This window comes from Colobus angolensis, unplaced genomic scaffold (assembly GCF_000951035.1).
Source record: "Colobus angolensis palliatus isolate OR3802 unplaced genomic scaffold, Cang.pa_1.0 Scaffold78, whole genome shotgun sequence".
Classification (NCBI taxonomy): domain Eukaryota; kingdom Metazoa; phylum Chordata; class Mammalia; order Primates; family Cercopithecidae; genus Colobus; species Colobus angolensis.
The window spans coordinates 7,318,873-7,338,468 of NW_012121598.1; the positions used below are offsets into that span (position 1 = coordinate 7,318,873).

A 19,596-nucleotide genomic window follows, 5' to 3' on the forward strand; every position below is an offset into this window, starting at 1 on the left:
TGAGTAGCTGGGACTACAGGCGCCCGCCACCTCGCCCGGCTAGTTTTTTTGTATTTTTTAGTAGAGACAGGGTTTCACCGTGTTAGCCAGGATGGGCTCGATCTCCTGACCTCGTGATCCACCCGTCTCGGCCTCCCAAAGTGCTGGGATTACAGGGTTGAGCCACCGCACCCGGCCACTACTGTACTCTTTGAATGTAAAACTTCTCAAAAGATGTGTGCATCCTTGCTGCTCTTAATTCCTCTGCTTACATTCCGTCTTTCACCCTGTCCAATCAGGCTTGGTCCTCCACCAAAAACCACTCTCATCGAGGTCACCGGTGATCTCCATAATGCTAAATCTCTTATCAATTCTAAGTCCTCATTTTGAACCATCTCCAGCATTTGTTACAATTGATCTTCCCCTCTTCAGGTGCTTTTTCAGCTGTCTTTGGGCATGCTACTCTTCAGTTCTTCCCTGGCCTCTTTCCAGTCACCCTTGCCAGTTCTTCTCTTTCGCCTCATGTTGGAAGTATCCCAGATTCAGTCCTTGGACTCCCTGCTCCTCTAGTTTCACTTAGTCCCTGGGTAATCTCATTCTTTTTCATTCCTTTAAGAATTATCTATATCTAATGATGACTCTTGAATGTATATCTTCAGCCCTGACCTCTTGTCTGAATTCCAGGTTCCTTAACTCAGTATCTCCACTCAAATGTCTAATAACAAAAGTTAACCTATCCAGAACTGGGCCTCTGATATTTCTTCCTCATACTTTGTTTTTACTATCTTCCTCATGTTAGCAAACCAGTACCTCCATTTTTCAGTTGCTTAGACAAAAATCTTGTCACTGTCCTTCACTTGTTAGCACAGATCTGTGGGCTCTTTCTTCAAACCATATCCAGACTCTTAACAGCTTGTTATTATCACTCTTACTATCCCTCCCCCAGTCCAGTCAGACGTTATGTCTCTCCTGTTAGAAGGACCTTCTCTTTCCTGCTTCAGTATGTGCTGTCTTTAGTTACCACATCACAGCCAGAGTGGTCCTGTGGAAAGATAAGGTAGATCATGTCGTATCTCTGCTCAAACTGTATGATGGCTTTCCCTCCAACCCAGGGTAAAGCTGACCCTTTGTTCTAGTACCACTCTGACTTCATCTCCAACTATGTGCTCCAAGCTACTCTACTTTTGCTAGGCTTATCTAATTGTTGTTTCTTGGACATACCAACTGCCTGTCTCCTCTGGGCTTCTCTCCATCATCCTAGAACTCCTTTCTTTCTTCCATATGAATGTTTGGTGTATTCCCCACTTCCTTAATTTTCCACTTCTTAGTGAGGCTTGCCTTTGTCTCAAAACAAAACAAAAACCAAGTCTCATTCTGTTGCCCAGGCTAGAGTGCAGTGACATGATCTTGGCTTACTGCTACCTCCTCCAGGGTTCAAGCAATTCTTGTGCTTCAGGCTCCCAAGTAGCTGGGACTAGAGGCATGCGCCATGCCTGGCTAATTTTTGTATTTTTAGTAGAGATGGAGTTTTACCATGTTGGCCAGGCTGGTCTCCAACTCTTCACTTTTTTTTAAGTATTAACAGCCCTATTCTTCCCAACAGTCCTATCACCCTTAGCTTACTCTTTTTCCTTATAGCATATGTCACCGTAAGATCCATGAAGGCAGGGACTTGGTCTGTTTTGTTTCACAACTGTATTCTCAAGTGTCCTGCTCATAGTAGGAACTAAAAAAAATTTTGAATGTTCAATGCATTTATAGACGTTAAAGGAAAGGCAAGTGGAATTTTTATTGTTTTTGAGACAGGGTCTCACTCTGTCATCCATATCGGAGTACAGCAAATGGAGTTTTTAAAAGTCACCTATTTAGCCTAGTTTCCCCCTTTATTTCTTCAATTGCCTAACAGCCTAGAAATACTGAGCCCTAACAAAGAACTGTAAAACTTCTCATTTTAAAAGTCTAGTCCAACCCTTCATTTCATTGATGGTGAAATTAAGTCCTAGAGATGTTAGCTGTTGTCTCTGAAGTTATAGCCAGTTAATTAGTGGTACAGTTAAGACCAGAATCTAGATCTCTTAAATCTCAGTTGCTTTTTTTTTCACTAGTCTGTGATAACCTTAATATGAGACCAAACTTAGAGTCAGTTCCCTGTGGAAACAAAGCAGCTAAAACTAAATATATCAGTGAGCAGAAATGGAAATAGATAAGTAGATTGGTGATAGTCAAAGCAGTGAAACCTGATGATTCAATTCAAACTTCCCCCCACTGGTCATTATAATATTTAAATTAGTATGTTTATTATGAAATAAGTAAACATTGAGGAATGTGTTGTATTTAGTGTTTTGTTTTTTACCTCAGGTGCACATGAACTTGAACAGATGCAGCTGATTTTAGAATCTATTCCTGTTGTACATGAGGAAGATCGTCAGGAGCTTCTCAGCGTAATTCCAGTTTACATTAGAAATGACATGACTGAGCCACACAAACCTTTAACTCAGCTGCTTCCAGGAATTAGTCGAGAAGGTATTGTGACACGAGAGTAACCCTCACATGAATGCCTGTGTGTGAAGTAGAAATCTGTGTAGGGGAGCTGGAACTTTTTATCCTTAGATACGGGACTTTCTCCCATATAGTCTTTTTATACTTAAGGTGTACCTAAAACTTCGACTCTCATCTCCCCTTTTTTTTTGTCCTGGTGCTTAGGCTACGATCTGTTTTTTTTGTTCCTCTGAATCACTTTCCAGAGCAAGTAGCAAGTATTTTGAATGTAGGCACTGGGGGCAAAATCATGATGGCATTTTTTTTCCTCAGATATACTTGTAACTCCTGTAAATGCCTGGATAGAAAGAAAGCTGCTGTGTTTCATTTCAGCAGGTTTTGCAGGCTTTTCAGTAGTTCTACGTTCTTAACCAGTCTTTGAGTCTGTCTTCACAAATTCCATTGCTAGCTCCCTTTCTCGTAACCCCGTAGCCACTGTCACAACATCCCTGTTCAGAACTAAGTAAGTCCTCTGTGAGAACACTTTATTTTTTATTGAAAAATAGAGACAGGATCTTAACTGTGTTGCCCGGGCTGGTCTTGAGCTCCTGAGCTCGAGCATCCCTTCCGCCTCAGCCTCTGAAAGTGGTAGTGTTACAGGTGTAAACCACCACACCTGGCCAAGGAGCACTTTTAAAATGCAAACTAGTAATTGCGAATTGGGAGGTGGAGTGGGGAACAGGGTGGGTGTCTGCATACCCTCTGCAGGTGTGGCTCTGCTCAGCCAGGTGGAGACACTGTGCTCAGCCATAACCTGGATCCACTTAAGAGTCGTTGTCATTTATTGTTGAGTCTCATCAAGAGGATGGTGCTGTTGAAGCATTTGTAACCTTGCTATATAATGCTATTTGAATCTTTTTCATACCCTCCTTAGGGTGGGGACCGTGTTTTAATCTTGGAACTAAACTGAATATTTGGCCAGTGACTGGGATTAACCATTGAGCAAAGATCCTTGGTCACGTGGCAGCACTGTGCTTGCAAGCAAGTGAACGCAGAGTGGATGGAGTTTTTGAGGCTAAAGATTTATCAGTTATGTGCTCCATACTACTTTCTTCTTTTTTTTTTTTTTTTGAGGCGGAGTCTCGCTCTGTCGACCGGACTGGAGTGCAGTGGCCTGATCTCAGCTCACTGCAAGCTCCGCCTCCCGGGTTTACGCCATTCTCCTGCCTCAGCCTCCGGAGTAGCTGGGACTACAGGCGCCCGCCACCTCGCCCGGCTAGTTTTTGTATTTTTAGTAGAGACGGGGTTTCACCGTGTTAGCCAGGATGGTCTCGATCTCCTGACCTCGTGATCCACCCGTCTCGGCCTCCCAAAGTGCTGGGATTACAGGCTTGAGCCACCGCGCCCGGCCACTACTTTCTTCTTAACAGTGGAGTTTTATTTTGGGACAGAGCACATTCCAAGGCAGTGGCAACTTGGTAAAAAGAATACATGTTCTCACCCCACACTCTATGATCTTTGAAGGAAAAAAGCAAAGAGGATTAAGTACATCTGAGTGAACCTATAAGACTCCTAGGAGCCCTACTCTGGTTAATTTCCCTTGATACTTACTTTTCATCCTCCCTTTCTGTGGTGTACCATACATTGCTCTATCTTAGCATGCTTCAGCACCATTGTAGCATTCCTGTAGTCCTGGCTGCTCGGGAGGCTGAGGCAGGAAGATCCCTTGAGCCCAGGAGTTCAAGGCTACGATGAGCTGTGATCATGCCATTGTACTCCAGCAAAGACCCTGTGTCTTAAAATTCTCTTTTTAAAGAAAAGAATGGGTTCTTTCTAGAGTACAGGTTGGCTTGAGAGAGAAAGGCCATCTTTCTCACTTAGAAGGCAAGGATAAGAGGATGTGTGAGAGACCATAGTGAAGAAGTGTAAGGACTGAGACAAATATGAAGTGGGTTTGTCTGTTGAGAATGATAAAGAAGACTGGAGTATAAAGAGAAGGCCAGATAGCAAAGGTCACAATGAAATTGTTCAGTATGAATTTGTAATGAGCCAGATAGGGGATATTGCAGCTAGTGTTCATCAGTTGTGTGTGGCCAGAGAGTAGATGGTGGTGATGATCCAGGGTTGAAGGTCGGTATCATAAGGCATAGAAGTGTGTGGCTGATGTAAATACAGCTTTCAGGCTGAGTGAGGAGCTAAGGAAGGCCTACTAGCCTGTTTTAAGAATTGGGTTTGTGGTTAACCAGAGTCCTAAATAAAACCAGAGTTTTATTTCTGACAAATTAACTTTTTAATTGTGTAGTCCATTTTTCCCCTTTATAAGATGGGGACCTGTTAGTACAATTAAGATGCTCATTTCCTATTGTGTAGTATGAAGTGCTAAGTGAATCACTTAGCTAGTCATTTAAATAAATGAGATCAACATTTGCTGTTTTTCTAAAGGTGAGCAGTTCTTTTCTCAAAAACTTTTACCTTTTCTTTTGCAGCACTGGATTTCCTGGAACAAATTTTGACATTTAGCCCCATGGATCGGTTAACAGCAGAAGAAGCGCTCTCCCATCCTTACATGAGCATATATTCTTTTCCAATGGATGAGCCAATTTCAAGCCATCCTTTTCATATTGAAGATGAAGTTGATGATATTTTGCTTATGGATGAAACTCACAGTCACATTTATAACTGGGAAAGGTAACGTGATCCTAAATTAGAAAAATGAGTATTTACTGAACTTTCAGTGGACTGTATGTAATGAGTTTTTTAATATTATGTATAAGACAATGTAGAAGTCTTAAAAATTTAGTAATGTAAAAATACAAAAATTAGGTGTGGTGGCAGGCGGGGGTGCCTGTAGTCCTAGCTACTTGGGAGGCTGAGGCAGAAAGATCACTGGAACCCAGGAGGCAGAGGCTGCCGAGATCATACCACTACATTCCAGTCTGGGCAATAGAGCAAGACTCCATCTCTTTTTTTTTTTTTTTTTAAACGGGGGTTTCGGCACTGTCGCCCAGGCTGGAATGCGGTGGCGGGATCTCAGCTCACTACAAGCTCTGTCTCCTGGGTTCACGCCATTCTCCTGTCTTAGCCTCCTGAGTAGCTGGGACTACAGCTACCCGCCACCATGCCCAGCTAGTTTTTGTTGTTTTTTTTTTTGTATTCTTAGTAGAGACGGGGTTTCACCATGTTAGCCAGGATGGTCTGGATCTCCTGACCTCGTGATCCACCCGCCTCAGCCTCCCAAAGTGCTGGGATTACAGGGTTAAGCCACCACACCCAGCCTGGAGCGAGACTCCATCTCAAAGAAAAATTTAGTAATGATCCTTAAATAGCCGTTAATTTAAATATTTAATAAAGTAATTACTGGTTAGATGATACATGATGGGAAAAGTTAAATGCTACTTTGAAACATTTTCAAAGTCATTAAGGCGTATTTAGTAAATAAAATTATAAAGTCCTTAAACTGTGAAGGTTGGAAGTGAATCATTTTATGAATGTCAGAACAATTTAAGATGTTAGATGACAAGACTCAATCATATGCAATAAAATACCTCCAATGTCTCAGTGGTAGTTACATCTTAAGATAAAAATTATTTTCAACTAATGTTAGACGCAGTTTTTTTTTGTTTTTTTTTTTTTTTTGAGATGGAATTTCACCCAGGCTGGAGTGCAGTGATGCGATCTTGGCTCACTGTCCTGCTCCAGCCTCTCGAGTAGCTGGGATTACAGGCACCCGGCTGATTTTTAGTAGAGGTGGGGTTTTATGTTGGCCGAGCTGGTCTCGAACTCCTGACCTCAGGTGATCTGCCTGCCTTGGCCTCCCACAGTGCTGAAATTATGGGCATGAGCCACCATACTCAGTCAGTATTTGAATCTGTTTTCCTAATGACAAAATTAATTTGGGGACACTTAACAGAGGTTCAGTTAAAGGGACTTTTTGAAGTCTAAACATTAGTGTATAATTTGATGTTTCATAAAGTGAAAGAATTGGATTTCTAGGGAAGTTTGGCTGGGCACGGTGGCTCATGCCTGTAATCCCAGCACTTTGTGAGGCCGAGGCGGGCCAATTACCTGCGGTCAGTAGTTCGAGACCAGCCTGGCTAACATGGTGAAACCCTGTCTCTACTGAAAATACAAAAGTTAGCCAGGCTTGGCAGCAGGCGCTTGTAGTCCCAGCTACTCAGGAGGCTGAGGCAGGAGAATCACTTGAATCTGGGAGGCGGCAGTTGCAGTGAGCTCAGATTGCGCCACTGCACTCCAGCCTGGGCAACAGAGCAAGACTCTGTCTCAAATAAATAAATAAATAAATACATTTCTGGGAAAGTTTAGATATAATTCTGCTTCAGAGTAGGATGGTAGCTTATAGAGTCATCAGGTGATTTTGATGTATGGCCAGGTTTGGGAACCACTAATGACAATCTTAAGATTTTAAGAAGTTTTTTTCCTCCTCAAATATTGAGGTATTGGTATGGTATGTTTACACAAATCTGCAAACTATTTTTTCTCTCCATGTGTCCATTTCTACCCCCCTAAATATGGTTCTTTTCTTTTTTGAGACGGAGTCTCACTCTGTTGCCCAGGCTGGAGTGCAATGGCGCCATCTCTCTGTTCACTGTAACCTCCTGAGTTGAAGCAATTCTCCTGCCTCAGCCTCCCTAGTAGCTGGGACTACAGCCGTCCGCCACCATGTTCAACTAATTTTTGTATTTTTAGTAGAGATGGGGTTTCACCATGTTGGCCAGGCTGGTCTCAAACTCCTGACCTCAAGTGGTCTGCCCACCTCTGAAGTGCTAGAATTGCAGGCATGAGCCACTGCACCTGGCCTGCATTTTCTTTTATACCTAGCTAAGTCATCTAATCTCTTTTCCCTCAATGATTGTGCATGTCAGTAATAGGATAGCACATTCAGTAACACATATACACAGGGAGATTTTTGCTATTCATGGTGATGAGTTTTCCAGCAAACCTCTTCTAGTTGCCCTTACTGTAAACATTTGTAAGGTACCTGATTGAGATTCGAGATCTGCATTTTGTGGCCATGAAGTCTTTTGTTTGCATGAAACTGGTGGACAGAAAACAAATTGGAAATAAATGAGAATTGGTCTTATTTCAGAATGAAAGACTCAGTTCCTCATGAAGTTACATACTTCATTGGCAGTTACCAAATATGTTAACAGAGCTTACCTATCAAGACTAAGTTCTGGTAGGGCAAGGCAGGCATATGACTTTATTCTCCTATAATTATCCCCTCATAGACCTAGCACAGTGCTGTCACATAAAAGGTACTCGGTGAATTTGAAAATGAAATCATATACGTGGAATAACACTAGTATATTGATTTTTTTTCAGGTATCATGATTGTCAGTTTTCAGAGCATGATTGGCCTATACATAACAACTTTGATATTGATGAGGTTCAGCTTGATCCAAGAGCTCTGTCCGATGTCACTGATGAAGAAGAAGTACAAGTTGATCCCCGAAAATATTTGGATGGAGATCGGGAAAAGTATCTAGAGGATCCTGCTTTTGATACCAGTTACTCTACTGAGCCTTGTTGGCAATACTCAGATCATCATGAAAACAAATATTGTGATCTGGAGTGTAGCCATACTTGTAACTACAAAACGAGGTCGTCATCATATTTAGATAACTTAGTTTGGAGAGAGAGTGAAGTTAACCATTACTATGAACCCAAGCTTATTATAGATCTTTCCAATTGGAAAGAACAAAGCAAAGAAAAATCTGATAAGAAAGGCAAATCAAAATGTGAAAGGAATGGATTGGTTAAAGCCCAGATAGCGCTAGAGGAAGCATCACAGCAACTGGCTGGAAAAGAAAGGGAAAAGAATCAGGGATTTGATTTTGATTCCTTTATTGCAGGAACTATTCAACTTAGTTCCCAACATGAGCCTACTGATGTTGTTGATAAATTAAATGACTTGAATAGCTCAGTGTCCCAACTAGAATTGAAAAGTTTGATATCAAAGTCAGTAAGCCAAGAAAAACAGGAAAAAGGAATGGCAAATCTGGTTCAATTAGAAGCCTTGTACCAATCTTCTTGGGACAGCCAGTTTGTGAGTGGTGGGGAGGACTGTTTTTTCATCAATCAGTTTTGTGAGGTAAGGAAGGATGAACAAGTTGAGAAGGAAAACACTTACACTAGTTACTTGGACAAGTTCTTTAGCAGGAAAGAAGATACTGAAATGCTAGAAACTGAGCCAGTAGAGGATGGGAAGCTTGGGGAGAGAGGACATGAGGCAGGATTTCTGAACAACAGTGGGGAGTTTCTCTTTAACAAGCAGCTCGAGTCCATAGGCATCCCTCAGTTTCACAGTCCAGTTGGGTCACCACTTAAGTCAATACAGGCCACATTAACACCTTCTGCCATGAAATCTTCCCCTCAAATTCCTCACAAAACATACAGCAGCATTCTGAAACATCTGAACTAAAACACTCAGCAGACATTTGTCTTTGTATTCATGAAATGTGTTTTGTCTTTTTTTATTACTAGTGTTTAAGTCATTTTTTACTTGAATCAGATGGTGTCATTTAGTAAGGATTTTATGAGTTCCTTGGTTTTTAAAATCCAGACTTTCTTTTTCTACATGTGAGAGTTTTCATTTTAACTGGCATGTCATTTGCACACAAAAATAAAGACTAGAGCAAAATAATGCAGGAGGAGAAAAGAAATGCACTAAGACAAGTAAAGAACATTCTCTCATAGAACAATGATCTGTTTTACAGGAAACAAACCTTGCCTTGAAATTTACACAGTGAGACTGTACATAATTGCATGAAAATAGCTATTTTTTTCCTAAGACATTTTTCATTCATGAGTATTTTCAAGTTTTTCATACTGTACACATTTCTTAAAACACATGATACCAGCAGCAACTGAAAATGAATGCCGAATTTGGTACACATGTGTTATCTACCTCAAGGTAACAAGAGTATGTGGCAAAACATATACCACCCATAGTGCTTCACAAAATGCACTTCTATTTAGCCAGCGTTTATTGTAGTAAACTATTCTTAATAAAACTCATTCACTGTTTATAAATGTTCTGATACGCATTCTTTATAGTGAAGTGTTAATACATCACATCTTATTTATTTTAGCAAATCAGTATATTTTCTGTATTTAATTATAAAAATTAACTTAGTTTTTAAAATTTATTTGCAAATACACTTTTTCCATTTGGCACTATGGTTCGTTGCCTACTTAGCTGAATCTATAATGTCAGCTTATCCTAAGGCTGTCCACGTACTTAATTTACTTAAAGTGTTCATTTTAAGTAACGTGCTCACTGTGTATAGGAATTTGTATTTTGGAGGTGCTTGATCTATCTACAAAGAAAAATTAATTAGGAATTACTTTATTATAAAATGCTCCTAGAAGTCTTAATTGTGTTTATTTTTTAAAAAAAAATGAATGTTAGACTTGTGTGCATGGAAGTAATTAAGGTACATCATTATTGTAGTTTCAAAGTTGTACATGATAAGACATTTTGTTTTTACTGTATGTTTTTACTGAATGATCTATTCCCCACCCCAAGGCAAGCATGAATAAAATTAGGTTAAACGTAGCATGTGGCATCACAGTCTCTTAGAATTTGTTTCATCTATTTTATTTTATTGAATACTGTCTGTATCTTCGGTTATCCTGTTTGAAGAAAAAGGACAAATAAAACATGGCCAGCAAATACGGCTCCTGTTTCACTCTTGGATTAATGAAAATTTTCTGCTAGAATGAAAATTACTACCAGAATCACGGCTATAAATTGCTAGTCTGAAAGGCTGAGAAGGTTGAAGTCTTTTGACTTAAACCATTACACATTAGAATGGAATAAGGCTTTATAGTATTTCAAAACTGTTAGGTAGAATGTATAGTTGAATCTTTGAACTGTGCAGTCAGAGAAAACTTGAGAAGTGTTTGCTCCGTAATACATCTTTGCTTAAGAAATTACCCTTTTACCTATCCAGCTGTAAAACCATCCTCACTTTTCTTTCTTCCTTGTTTTGTACAACACCAATTCTGTTAACATCTGGCCGCCTACCTTCTCAAAGCCACATATATATATTTTTTTGTTTGTTTTCTGGTTGAATACTGTCCACATTATGAATTTAAACATACTCAGATTACCTTAAGAGGACAAGCTCTGAAGTGCAGTCATGAGAATTGATTTGTGGGGGGCAGGAAATGGGACACTTGTAGTTGGATCTGGGTGGGGTGACAAGTGCAGAGGCTTTGAGTGTCATGAGAGCACCAGACAGGAGGTAAAGGAAGCAACCGGCAGCAGACATTGGTCCCTGATCCTCCATTACAACCTTTTTTTTGCAAATCTATGTTCATTTTGAGAATAATTAGCTTTGACTCAAATGCTGTCTTCCCTGAAGGAGGCCTAGGATTTTTCTTACTGGGAAACTTGGCTCCTGGGCTTAATCCACATTTGTTACTATCACCTTGGCAGTTTAGTGGCCATCTACACAATGATCTGACTTGTTGGCATTAAAAAGTCAAAACATAGTCATCAAAGAAAGAAGAAAATAAAACTAAAACCACTTATATAAAACATGCTTGCTTTAGGGTGACCCAGGCTGAGTACTAAGTATTGTAAAGTCAAATTTGCAATAAAAATTTTATGTGCCATTTACTTTGTCCCCACTTGCAATCAAAGTATCTTTATAGGGTAATGAAGATGAAACACTCAAAGAGACAAGGTCTTGCTCTGCCACCCAGGTTGAAGTGCAGTGGCATGATCACAGCTCACTGAATCTTGAACCTAGGCTCAAGTGATCCTCCCACCTCAGCTTCTTGAGTACCTAGAAGTAGCTGGCACCTTTGTCAAAGATCATTTTACCATATAGATGAGAATTTATTTCTGGGTTCTCTACTCTGAGACAGGGTCTTACTCTGTGGCCCAGGCTGGAGTGCAGTGATATGATCATAGCTCACTGCAACCTTGACTTCTCAGGCTCAGGCAATCCTGCCTCAGCCTCCTGAGTAGCTGGAGCCACAGGCATGAGCCGACATGCCCAGCTAGTTTTTAAATTTTTTTTATAGTTCTCTTAAAATGTGTTTATAGAGACAAGGTCTCCACATGTCACCCAGGCTGGTCTTGAACCCTGGGCTCAAGCAATCTTCCTCAGCCTCCCAATGTGCTGGAATTACAGGTGTGAGCCATTGTGCCTGACTGTAAAGCATTTTTTTCTGACATGAGTATGGCCACCCCTGATCTTTTTATCATTTGCCTGATAGCCTTAATTTTAATTGCTACGCCACAACATATTTTTTTAAATGACATCTTCCAAAATTTTGCTTCTACCAACATCTTTGCAGTGAGAATTCTTGTGAACATGTGTAAGAGTGTCTTTAGGGCAGATACCTAGGAGTGGAGTTGCAACATATCTTCAAGTCTATGAAGATGCCATATCCCTGTCCAAAAGTGATTGTACTGACTCACATTCCTGCCAGCAATACACAAGAGTTCCTGTTCATCCACACGCCTCCGAACAAGAAACCAAGTTTCTTCCACTGAATTAATCCTACCAGCTTTGCAATGTTCAGTTTTCAGTAGGAATCAGGATTTCTAATTCCAAACAACTGCATGGCTGGAAATCATGACTACACCTTAGGGATCCTTGCGTAGCCACTTCAATATGAGATTGCCTTGTTTCTCATTTCCTATTGCTGCAGCCACTGCAGCTTGGGAACAGAGGCTTTAAATCTTAAAGGCTGAGCCAATTATGTAATTATACTGGGGGCCTTATCTAAGGAGAAGTAGATAATGAGTCAGATAGGGTTTTCAAATAAAATCCAAGCAAATATCACCTTTGCTTCTCAGTTAAGACACCTGTATAGTATTGCTTATGAAATTATTTTATTTGCAAGTACTGTTTTCCATTCAATGCTTTGGTGTGTTTTATATAGAGCACATTTAGTTAGTGGTCTAGTCAGCAAGTGGACAGTTGTCTGAACCGCTGACCTGCTCCCAGCCTTTTCAGTGCCTGCTTACTATTGAATTAAAAGCCAGTAGAGACTCTACCCTAAGTAGGTCCATCATGTATGGCATATTAGTCAATTGCAATTTTACCTGATACCTCTCCATGTGAGCATTGTTTATCATTCAGATCCTAGTACCTTCTGAGTAGCGAAGAAAGAAGACTGAACTGGAAATCAGGAGATCTGAGTTCTGGACCCAGTTTTACCACTGACTCTCCGTCACTTGGGTGTCACGATCTTGGTGAGCCTAAGTTCCTTATTAAACTAGAAATGCGTAGTACTCGAGCCTGACCTGAAACAACTTCTGAACCAGAGTGTCTTATTTAATTCTAACCCATTATAATAGCACAGCGATTAGCTCTTGCCAGGATGTGCTTGCTTATAGATCTTATTTCTGTATTATTTTTATTGAACTGGCTGCATTAAATGTGCCTTTTAAGAAGACTGAGAATGAAATTTTGTGTTCAGTGCACCCTTACCAGTTGACAGGTAGAGAAAAAGGCAAAAGTATTGGAACGCCAGGGTTGTTTGCCTTTGAAAGAGCAGTGTAAACTCACCAAGCTCTTTCCTGTAGGATCTAGAGCAGTCTACTTAATTAAGCCAGGTGAAGAGAAGGATCTTTGTGAGCTCTTTCAACATAGATTCCAACATCTATGTAACCAATATCTTACAGAATGGGAAGGGTGTTTGATCGTCCACATTAGAACACTGTTTCAGTTATAATGCAGAGGTCTAACAAAGAAATTCCACTGGATTCACATGTTTATCTGAGTATAATACAGTGGTAGTGTCACAAACTTAGCTAAGCAGAATACTGACTTTCCATTACAATTGTCAGCCTCTGCAACATCTTGCCTAATTAGGTCAGTGCTGTTGTAGTTGGGTGAGTGGGAATGCTGGTACCAGATTTGAGATGCTGATCCCAGTCTCCTGGTTCAAAGTCCAGTCCAAGCCTGTTTCTTCATGCCTAATGTAAACCACAAACTTGGAGCCACATCTGTACATTTAGACTCTGCTTCCACCTGGACTTACCAATCCCACACCCTCCTGATTTGAACCTCTGAGGCAACCTCAGCTGCCAGCTGGTACATTGAACCTTGCAGCATTGCATAGTGTTTAGGTACACATGCTGCAGAGTTAGATCCAATCAAAGCTTAAAACTGTTCTTCTGCTTACAAGCCTTGTGGCCTTGGAGAGGTTATTCAACCTTTTGATTTTCCTCATTTGTCAAGTAGAGCTAATGATACCTAATTCGTAGAGTTGTAAGAATTCAATGAGATACTGTACACATAGGCTTTTTAGCATGATGCCTGGTACTTTTTAAATTTATTTTTCTTTTTGAGATGGAGTCTCGCTCTGTCGCCCAGGCTGGAGTGCAGTGGCGTGATCTTGGCTCACTGCAAGCTCCAGCCCCCGAGTTCACGCCATTCTCCTGCCTCAGCCTCCCGAGTTACTGGGACTATAGGTACCCGCCACCACGCCCAGCTAATTTTTTGTATTGTTAGTAGAGACAGGGTTTCACCATTCACAGGATGGTCTCGATCTCCTGACCTTGTGATCTGCCCGCCTTGGCCTCCCAAAGTGCTGGGATTACAGGCTCATGTGAGCCACCATGCCTGGCCAATGCCTAGTACTTAATAAATCACCATTGCCCTTGTCCTGTTTGAATTACTGCCCACTGCTACCCAAATTGTACCAAACACTGAATTCTGACCTTGACACTGCCTTCAGTATTGCATTCTCCTATCGATCTCAACTTCTGGCCTTGACCTACAGATGGCTTCTCGCTCTAGCCATAGTACCCACCAGCTCTATCCAACTTTTGGCTCCAGCTTCTGGTCCTTTCTCACCAGCCAAACCCTTACACAAACGAATTCAGTGAAACAGCTCTCAGACTCCAAAAGACTAGACTGATCCCACCAGTCTGCAATTGCTTCCCCCACCCCACCCCCTAGAACAAGCATCTTCATTTAGAAGCCAAAGCCTTGGAGTCACTTTATACTCCTTTCTCTGAAAACTCATATCCAATCCATCGATGAATTCCATGGCCGTATCTAGAATCTGACCACTTTTCACCATCTCCATCGCTGCCTTGTGATCCAGTCCACCCTCCCAGTCTGCTGGACCATGCCTATAGCCTCCTAACTGGCCACCATGCAGTTTACGGTCAGTACAGCAGAGTGATCCTTGTAAGGCCTAAGTCAAACCACATCACTCCTCTAGTTTCTCAAAATTTGAATGACTCCCCTCCAGAGGGCAAATACCAATGTCTTTACCGAGGCTCACAGGCGCCTCTCCACTCCTTCCTCCTGTGCTCGCATGGGTCCAACAGCACTGGGCCACAGTTGCTCCCATCTTAGGGTTTCTGACATGCTCTTCTTGCTGCCTTGAAAGCTCTTGGCCCTGACAGCTGCATCACTCCCTCCCTCCCTCCCTCCCTCATTAGAAGGGACATTTTTGCTCAAATGTCACTTTATCACGGAGGCTGTGCCTGACCAATGTATATATAAAATAGCATGCATCCCATCAGTCATATGCCCCTGACCCACTTGATTTTGCCTTCCAGCACATAACCACTGACATGGTATATCTTTATTTACAGATTGTATTCCCGCGTTAGAATATAAGCTCCTTAGCCGGGCGTGGTGGCTCACGCCTGTAATCCCAGCACTTTGGGAGGCCGAGGCAGATGGATCACGAGGTCAGGAGATCAAGACCATCCTGGCTAACATGGTGAAACCCCGTCTCTACCGAAAATACAAAAAATTAGCCAGGCGTGGTGGCAGGCGCCTGTAGTCCCAGAGCTTTGGGAGGTCGAGGCGAGCAGATCACGAGGTCAGGAGATAGAGACCATCCTGGCTAACGCGGTGAAACCCGTCTCTACTAACAATACAAAAAAATTAGCCGGGCGAGATGACGGGCGCCTGTAGTCCCAGCTACTCAGGAGGCTGAGGCAGGAGAATGGCGTGAACCCGGGAGGCGGAGCTTGCAGTGAGCCGAGATCGTGCCACTGCACTCCAACCTGGGCGACTGAGCAAGACTCTGTCTCAAAACAAAAAAAAAAAGAGAGAGAATATAAGCTCCTTGAAGCAGGGACTTTGGCTCTATCCCCAGCCCTTACGCAGGGCGTGGGACATGGTGAGCACACCGTATTTACTGAATGAAGGCATAAAGGAAACTAATGCTGGCTGCCTCATTTGTAAATTCCCTCTGGATTGATGGTGCTCTGGAACAGCGAAGCTCTACTGATAGGGCTGGGGTTTGCTTATTCGTTTTAGGGTTATAGTATTCATAGTACTCCAACTTTGTGCAATTTGCAAAGGGGTATCTAACTTTGGGATTCCTTAGATGTGACTCTCCTGAACCAGCAAACTCCAAGTTGCAATCCCGAGAACAGTTAGAAATTCTCGGAATACGTAAGACTGGTTGGGCTGGTTTATTATCCTTAATCGCATTGTTAAGCGTAGGTGCCGTTTAGGTGAACCATTGTATTGCTCCTGAGTCAGCTGCTCAGCTGCTTCTCTGCTCTCCTGGCTGGGATGACTGTACCTGTTAGGATTGCACAACACGCTCATGACCCAGTTAAGACAACGCAGTGCAGTTTGGTTTTCAACTGTCTCTGCGCTATTGCTGTTCGTAACCCTGGCAGCCGAGCCAGGCCTAGATTCTACATCTAACTCAGGATCTGTGGCAACAGAAACCACCTCACAGTAGCCTTTGCAAAACCAGTAAATTTATCAGGATTCAAGGGTGATTTCTGGAGCCCAAGAACTGGATCTCAGGAAGAACCGGAACCAGGCCTGGGGAGGGGGAGCACCAGTAGCCCAGGCAGGAGTCTGCATCTCATCTCTGCTCTATTCTTTATCAACCAGCTGGGCTTCTGATCCCAACAGTGGGTAGAATCCGGTTACTTACAGCTTCAACTTCAAATGTAACCCTCCAGCTATATAGAGTTCTTCTGTCTATCCATCCCTCTGCCTATTTCTCTCCCCCAATTCAAGGTTTCTCTGAAAGCAAATCATATTGGCCCTCCTCCTAGTTATCTATGGCCAGTTGGCAGGGTTATGTTGAGGGATTGCTGCTGCTGTTGGGAGTCAATCCTTCTTGACTGGGAGTGGAAGGCAGGTAGGAAAATCATTTTTAGCTGGCTGTCCCCAAATGTACCTGCAACACATGGCAATAAGCTATCTCTTCCTGTTTATTTTTTTATAGTCATATTATTGTCATATATTTTACAGACATATTATTCTGTAGGGCACTGCTTCTCCAACCAGACCCACTGGGGTCCTCCAGGCATTGATGTTACCAGCTTGTCTTTTTTTTTTTTTTGAGACAGAGTCTGACTGCCACCCAGGCTGTAGTGCAATGGAGCCATCTCAGATCACTGCAACTTCTGCCTCCTGGGTTTAAGCGATTCTCCTGCCTCAGCCTCCCAAGTAGCTGGGATTACAGGGTTGTGCCAGCATGCCCAGCTAATTTTTGTATTTTTAGTAGAGACGGGGTCTCACCATGTTGGCCAGGCTAGTATCAAACTCCTGACCTCAAGTGATCCACCCACCTCGGCCTCCCAAAGTGCGGGGATTACAGGTGTGAGCCACCGCACCTGGCCCCAGCTTGTCTCTTGTGGAGTTCATCAGGATAGTTTATAGCTTTATTAATTACAATCCCTTGACTTATGTATAGTGATGATTGGTTGGTGATTTTTAGAGCATACTTCTATACTTCTTGTGAGTTTCATAATAATCCTATGAAGTCAGGTAGACCAGATATTATCCCCATCTGCGAGTGAAGGATACAGAAATAAATTAAGTAATTTGCCCAAGTTTGGGCAGTAGTGAAATCAGGACTAGAATTCAGGCTATTAATTCCTAGACAGTTTTTTTTTTTCAGTTTTCTTATATGACTAAAAAATGTACTCAACTGTCTGTTACGTGTCACACCAATATACTTGTTGTAAATTTTAAGTTACTGATTCAGCAATTTTTAATTTTAAAATGTTCTAATTTTATTACAATATCATTCTTAAAACTGTATTAATTTCATTTACTGAATTAATTAATTTTTTTGAGATGGAGTCTCACTCTTGTCACCCAGGCTGGAGTGCAATGGCGTGATCTTGGCCCACTGCAACCTCTGCCTCCCAGGTTCAAGCAATTCTCCTGCTTCAGCCTCCTGAGTAGCTGGGGTTACAGGTGCATGCCACCATGCCCAGCTAATTTTTGTACTTTTAGTAGAGATGGGGTTTCACCATGTTGGCCAGACTTGTCTTGAACTCCTGACCTCAGGTGATCTGCCTACCTCAGCCTCCCAAAGTGCTGGGATTACAGGCATGAGCCACCACACTCAGCTTACTGAATTTTAAAATTTTATTTTTTTCAGAATCGGGGTCTCACTCTGTTACCCAGGTTGGAATATAATGGCATGATCATAGCTCACTGCAACCTTGAACTCCTGGGCTCAAATGATATTGCCTGCTTCAGCCTCCCAAGTAGCTTGGACTACAGGTGTGTGCCACCATGCCCAGGTAATCTTTTAAAAAAGGTGTTTTGTGTGTGTGTGTGTGTGTGTGTAGAGTCAGGGTCTCACTATGTTGCTCGGGCTGGTCTCAAACTCCTAACCTTAAGCACTCCTCCAACTGCTGGGATTACAGATGTGAGCCACTGTACCTGGCACTACTTAATTTCTTTATACATAACAGTTGAGTAATTTATGATTTACCAACTGTATTCTGTTTATGGTTTATTATCTTCTAGAATGTAAGCTCCATGAGAGTAAGAAACTTTGTCAGAGTTGTTCACTGATGGACCTCAACACCTAGAACAAGATCTATACATCATAAACCCTCAAAGATGGGCTGAATCTATTTTTTTTTTTTTTTTTTTTTTAGACAGAGTCTCACTTTGTTGCCCAGGCTGGAGTGCAGTGGCACAATCTTGGCTCTTTGCAATAGGCTCAATTCATCCTGCTACCTCAGCCTCCTAGGTAGCTGGGACCACAGGTACCCACCACGTCTGGCTAATTTTTGTGTTTTTAGTAGAGACGGAGTTTCGCCATGTTGGTCAGGTTGGTCTCGAACTCCTGACCTCAGGTGATTCACCCGCCTCGGCCTCCCAAAGGGCTGAGATTACAGGCGTGAGCCACTATGACCGGCCTACTTCCCTCACTATCAGAAAACCCCACCACACATGCCAGGTAATCATATTCATCCTAACACAGTGTTCCTATTTTATACATATATGTGTGTGCATGTGTGCACATGCATATACATATACACTTTGCAGAACTTATTAAAGGATTTTTTCAAAAATGAGAATGTTGGAATCAAAATTCTTGTATATATTGCTTTAAGACAAAGAACCTGCCTGAGTCATTGATTTAGCTACCTTCTCATGCTCACCAGGAGAAAAGACAAAGGAGTTCTAAGACTTCTAACAAATGTTAATTTATGTACCATCCGCATTCAGACGTCATTTGAGTTCTATTGTTCATAATGATCAATTAGCATGAAAGAACTATAGAGGTTCCAGTCCATGTTTCACAAAATATACATTAAAGTTTGAAGTTATGATGTCTCAGAGGACCTACAAGGACACTTACATGATACTAAATATGTGACTTAGGGTGTTTCATTTTTATAAATGTTTCCATCACCAACTCCCTTAGCACTATCTTCTAAAAGGCTTCGCTGTTTAGAATCTGTCTCCTGCACCCCTGCATCACCAGGCCTTTCCTTACCTGTCCAGCTGCTGAGCAGAAAAGCATGAGGACATTGCTTTATTTCTAACTTTAAAGAAAGTAGGCCAGGCATGGTCACTCATGCCTGTAATTCCACTACTTTGGGAGGTCGAGGCAGGTGGATCACCTGAGGTCAGGAGTTCGAGACCAGCCTGGACAACATGGCAAACCCCTGTCTCTACTAAAAATATAAAAATTAGCCGAGCATGGTGGTGGGTGCCTGTAATTCCAGCTACTCAGGAGGCTGAGGCAGGAGAATTGTGTGAACCTGGGAGGTGGAGGTTGCAGTGAGCCGAGATCATGCTGCTGCATTCCAATCTGGGCAACGAGAGTGAAAGAAAAGAAAAAAAGAAAAAAGAAAAGAAAAGAAAAGAAAAGAGAGAAAGAAAGAAAGGAAGGAAGGAAGGA

The 19,596-nt window shown here is 42.1% G+C and overlaps 1 protein-coding gene across 1 annotated transcript in view; it reads left to right on the forward strand.

Annotated features, from left to right (window-relative positions):
• The window catches only part of MAPK6 (mitogen-activated protein kinase 6), a 146,103-nt gene extending 135,947 nt beyond the window's left edge, over positions 1-10,156 (forward strand). Inside the window, exons 5-7 of the mRNA XM_011928628.1 lie at positions 2,338-2,502; positions 4,944-5,145; positions 7,801-10,156. Of these exons, the coding sequence (XP_011784018.1) occupies positions 2,338-2,502; positions 4,944-5,145; positions 7,801-8,899 (1,466 nt within the window). The 3' untranslated portion in view covers positions 8,900-10,156. The remainder of the gene's footprint in view (positions 1-2,337; positions 2,503-4,943; positions 5,146-7,800) is intronic.
• The last annotated feature ends 9,440 nt before the right edge of the window (positions 10,157-19,596 follow it).